The 5579-nt window shown below is 41.5% G+C and overlaps 1 protein-coding gene across 1 annotated transcript in view; it reads left to right on the plus strand.

Annotated features, from left to right (window-relative positions):
* The window catches only part of LOC101862674 (tripeptidyl-peptidase 2), a gene marked incomplete in the record, with an annotated part of 68264 nt that overhangs the window by 15076 nt on the left and 47609 nt on the right, over nt 1–5579 (plus strand). The window contains 1 exon segment of the mRNA XM_035971853.1: nt 4499–4626. Coding sequence (XP_035827746.1) covers nt 4499–4626 — 128 coding nt within the window.

Genomic DNA, 5579 nt, shown 5'->3' on the forward strand with positions numbered 1-5579 from the left:
TGATTTTTATATGTTTTTAAAAAAAATTAATTTTTGGCATCCATATTATTGAGAAAGGTTAAGGTCCATTTTTTGTGATTAATCTAATTGTGCTCTCACTACATTGTGTGATTCGTTGTGTGTGCTATGTTCATTTTGTGATACGTTGCGTGTGCTATGTTCATTTTGTGATATGTTGTGTGTGCTGTGTTCATTTTGTGATACGTTGTGTGTGCTGTGTTCATTTTGTGATACGTTGTGTGTGATGTGTTCATTTTGTGATACGTTTTGTGTTTGTTCATTTTGTGATACGTTCTGTGTGCTGTGTTCATTTTGTGATGCGTTGTGTGTGCTGTGTTCATTTTGTGATACGTTGTGTGTGCTGTGTTCATTTTGTGATACGTTGTGTGTGATGTGTTCATTTTGTGATACGTTTTGTGTTTGTTCATTTTGTGATACGTTCTGTGTGCTGTGTTCATTTTGTGATGCGTTGTGTGTGCTGTGTTCATTTTGTGATACGTTGTGTGTGCTGTGTTCATTTTGTGATACGTTCTGTGTTTGTTCATTTTGTGATACATTCTGTGTGCTATGTTCATTTTGTGATATGTTGTGTGTGCTGTATTCATTTTGTGATATGTTCTGTGTGCTGTGTTCATTTTGTGATACGTTGTTTGTGCTGTGTTCATTTTGTGATACATTGCGTGTGCTATGTTCATTTTGTATATGTTGTGTGTGCTGTGTTCATTTTGTGATACGTTCTGTGTGCTATGTTCATTTTGTGATATGTTGTGTGTGCTGTGTTCATTTTGTGATATGTTCTGTGTGCTGTGTTCATTTTGTGATACGTTGTGTGTGCTGTGTTCATTTTGTGATACATTGCGTGTGCTATGTTCATTTTGTGATATGTTGTGTGTGCTGTGTTCATTTTGTGATACGTTCTGTGTGCTATGTTCATTTTTGATATGTTGTGTGTGCTGTGTTCAGTAGGTAATTAGTTCAGGGATGCCGTTTGTCCGTTATTTTGAGCATTGCCCGTCAAGAACTTTGTTTTTTTTATTGAACTGATATGATGTTGTTTTGTTGCATTTATATAAATTGCTTCGTCGCATGCAAAATCTAGTCTCGAAAAAACTTTCTGTTACTTTGCCTAAAGTCCAGTGGCATCCCTGTTACTTGTATGTCCTGTGTTCGTTTTGTGACAAGTTGTGTGTGCTGTGTTCAGTACGTAATTAGTTGTGTGCTGTCAATTCCAGGGTCCCATGGCACGCACGTGGCGTGTATTGCTGCGGGCAACTTCCCCGAAAACCCCGAGTTGAACGGCATTGCCCCAGGAGCGCAAGTCGTCGGCCTAAAGATTGGAGACACCAGACTGGGATCTATGGAGACGGGAACAGCTTTAGTGCGAGCGGTGAGAAATTTCTGTATTTTTTTTTAGTTTGTGTGAGAGGTTTTTGTGTTTTTTGGGGGTTTTTTTTAACCTTCTGTAGTCAGCATCAATATTCCATCATCTCTTTAACCCTCGTCCTGCGGGGGCCGCGTTTATGTCGCCCGATAAGCCTATTTCGGCACTTCGCCTGCGTTCTTTTCCCGAGTCAGTCTAGCCCCTGGCTCAGCGTACGCGCGCCGAACATCATCTCACGTGAATTTCGGGTCCCGAGTCAGATCCCCATTCACGCAGGTCAAGTGTGTGTGGGTCAATCTGCTTGAGTTTATGTACGTTTGTGGCCTTCTTCTAGAACCGCCAGCTTTGGTTCGTAATCGAGGCAAATGTCTCATTCAAAACACGCCAAGTTGGTAGCTCTAGATGTTCGTCCTATGATATTACAGAAGAAATTGACCCACTTAGACATGAGGAGCTCGAAAGGATAGTCAGGAAACAAGACTTCCATTTTTCTATACAAAACCTTTCAAGTGAGCTGGATTTTGCATGAATTGATACTACATGATAAAAAAGAAGCTTGTTTGATAGTTTTGAATACCATTGTGCAGGTACAAAGAACAAATTGAGTGCTAAACATTCGGAAATTGACCTATATTATCCCGTTTTGAACCTCAGGTCATTCATAACAACAAGAGCGTCTAGAAAGGTTATTCGAATGGGTATAAATACTCGTAATGTCTTATCAGCTTGTGAGAGGGGGTTATTCATGTGTTCGTAACACTTTATAAATAGAAAGCTATGAAAGATAGAGCGTTATTTTCATCATCGATTGACACACTCCCACGGTATTCATGGCGAAAACACACTTTTCCCGGCGCTCGCGCTGTACACCAACAGTACACTCTGAGTGACCCCGGCGGCTTGCCCAGAACATCCGACGTAATCGGTTGCTGATAAGATTCGCACCTCAGCACAGACGCAGGACAAGAGTTAAGAACACTACTGGAGGCTATGTTCATGTCTTCAGCATGCCTCACATTTGACATTGACAGTGTTTACTTGGGAAAGCCAAAGCTTATGGTTTTCCTTGCAGGTTGAAAGTTGGGGCTATGTCGAGCCAAAAGATGGTGTACAGATTGTAAGCATAGAGGAGAGGCAGTTGGTGGTTGGCGGGTGCTCTGGTGTGGTTTGCTTCTTCTTTCCTATTGAACATATATCGTCCTTTTTCTTCAAATGGTCTTGTGAAAGAATTTTGTCATTATTTTTGGAATTCTCCTTGTCCTCAGATGAAGTACATGATGGACAACAACGTGGACTTGATCAACTACAGCTACGGCGAGGCTTCCCACGTCTGCAACGTCGGGTACGACTGTCATGATGTTGATGAGATGATTCTCTTTTCTCCAATAACGATAGCGTTACTTATTACCTATAGTACAGGGCTTGCCCAATATGAAATCATTTTATTTTATTTATTTTTTTTTTTTTTTAAGCGGTTCATTTCCTCAACCCTATTATTAGTTTGCTTGTGGTGTAGGATGATTCCTAAAAGTTGCTCACACCATAATCCCGTGAGCAGTGTACTACTGCTTGTTTGAACCTAGTGCGGGATGGTGTGTGCATAAAAGTTGCTGAAGGAAGGCGTATGGGGAAGTTGTCCTGTTGTTTAGAGTACAAGGTGACCTTGACCTGAGTGTATTACAAAAGACGAGATTGAATGATAGAGCGTTTTCCAACTTTTCTTGTTGTTTTACCGGTCGTCTGTTTGCTGTCTTCTTTTGATGACTTGCCTTGGAATTTGGGTGGCTGATAGTCAGAGGTGCTGCTTGGGTGGTTGGCGGGTGCTCTGGTGTGGTTGCTCTTTCTTTCCTATCCCACATCTATTGTCCTTATCTTTTCTTAGTTTGTTTTTTTGTGTTTGTTACTCTCTTGTAACACTTCTAATCTTCGGCACTTGTGCGACGTAATTGCGTTGCGAGTTCTGTAAAACGCTTACTAAAACTAAACTGAGGTGCTGTCTCGTTGAGCTATTTATGCTTGGCTGTAAGGAAATGTAAATTAACTACTAAGTTACCGGGGGCTCTCGAGGCCTAGAGGTTAAGGTGTTCGCCTCTCATTCAAAGGTCCCGGGTTCGAATCCGGGTAGCACCAAAAAATTTTCTTCTCTAAATTTGTCTCCTTTCACCTCCTTTCCTGCTCTCTAGCAATGTTCTGTTGTCTCATTACGTCTCCACTTTCTGCCCCCCACCCCTTCACCTCCTTTGCCCCCTCCTCTGGGCTCCTGATTCTTTCTGCAGCCTTTCTACTGCTACTCATTGGCTTCTTCTTACTGCTGTCTTTCAGCCACACCCCTGATCTTCTGGTAGGAAAGATCTACACCTAGCTTTCTCGGACAAGGGCGAAAAATCTCGGAGGTCCCGTGTGCAAGTTGTGCACGTTAAAGATCCCTGGTGGTCTAAAATCGATAAGAGTAGGCTTCGGCCGTCACCCGGGCAAAATTCAAAATTCCCTACCAACTGAAAAAGTTTAGTGTGTCCAGCGCGCTCATATGACCTTATGCAGTTGCGAGCGCCGTAAAACACTTACAAAAACAAAAACAAACTCAGTTAACCTAGTTTCATGGAAGTAGAAAAAATGAATTTCATTCTTTTAGGTTATATGGTCGCTTTTAAGCGCAAGGGGGCTATCCCGAAAAATGCTGTTTTGAGAAAATCGAGGGTAGAGTTTTTGGACCCTTGTTCAGTGTCTTTTAAATACAAGGAGAGTTTTCTCTATAACCAAACAAATATACACACCAATGAAACCAAACTTCTCCTATAGGTCGGGCAATGTCCACTTTTGGTGTAGGTCAAGATTTCTGGAAGCCTTCAAAATCTGGGTTAGCCCGCTTGTCCTTAAAAAAAGACCATATCTCTAAGGATTAAAAAGCACGCTTTTTACTGACCCTCAAAGGTTTTCTTTATGGATTAAATTTATGAAGGTTTGAATCAAAATTTCATGGGTTAAACTTCCAGCTATGCTATTTCCTTTGCCATGCATGTATTTGTTGGCAAATAGATAACCTTCATTTTTTTTCCCCCCACGAACCTTCATTTTCCGTTTGCTTTTTCTATCTCCATTTATCCTGTGTTTGATCAGACGTGTGATTGAGCTCATCAATGAAGTGGTCAACGAGAAAGGAACAATCTTCGTGTCCAGCGCAGGAAACAACGGGCCGGCTCTGTCTACTGTGGGTACACCCGGTGGCACTACTTCTTCTGTGATAGGTGAGGGGAAGTTTTGGATTGGGGGGGAGGGTCTTGTGGTCTAGAAGTAGGGTGTTCGCCCCTCTTTCAATAGGTCCTGGGTCGGAAACCTGACAGTGAAGAAATATTTCCTGCTCTAAAATTTTCTCCTTCTTTCACCTCTCATTTGTTCCATTTTTTACAGTTGTCTATTTAACTAATGATGGTGGTTTTCACCCGTAGAATATATTGTGATAGAGGAGAATTTGTTTAAAAAAAAAATAGTTTTTGGGATACTTTGAGCAACTAAGGTCATTGTTACCTGAAAAATACTGCCTGGAAGGTTATTTATAGGTGTGGCTGTGGGTATTTGTGAATGCAAGCATATTATTGTGTGTGTACGTGTACAAATGTGTGTGGAAGAGAAATTAGAATGTGTGTGTATAGCTATGGGCATGTATGTGTATGCGTGTGTGTGTGTGTATATTTGTGAATGCAAGCATATTATTGTGTGTACGTGTACAAATGTGTGTGGAAGAGAGATTAGAATGTGTGTGTATAGCTATGGGCACGTATGTGTGTGTGTGTATGCGTGTGTGTGTGTGTGTGTGTGTGTGTGTGTGTGTGTTTTGAAACACCAAATTGCAGCATCCAGACAATAAACTTTTATCTACCTGTCGTATCATCAGGTGGTTGGCGGGTGCTCTGGTGTGGTTTGCTTCTTCTTTCCTATCAAACATCTATTGTCCTTATCTCCACTTATTCTTTTTTGTGTTTGTTAGTCTCTTGTAACACCTCTAATCTTCTGGCGCTCATAGGACCGTATGCAGTTGCGAGCGCTGTAAAACCTCTACTAAAACAGAACATCGTAGACATACTGTCTGCTCAACATTAGACTCCGCCATACACTGTTGTGATTAGTGACATATGATAGTCTTATCCTGAGCAGTCAATATGTTTATATTATTTGATCGCTGGTGGCGTCGGTGGCCTAG

Source organism: Aplysia californica, unplaced genomic scaffold (genome assembly GCF_000002075.1).
Source record: "Aplysia californica isolate F4 #8 unplaced genomic scaffold, AplCal3.0 scaffold00521, whole genome shotgun sequence".
NCBI classification, from domain to species: domain Eukaryota; kingdom Metazoa; phylum Mollusca; class Gastropoda; order Aplysiida; family Aplysiidae; genus Aplysia; species Aplysia californica.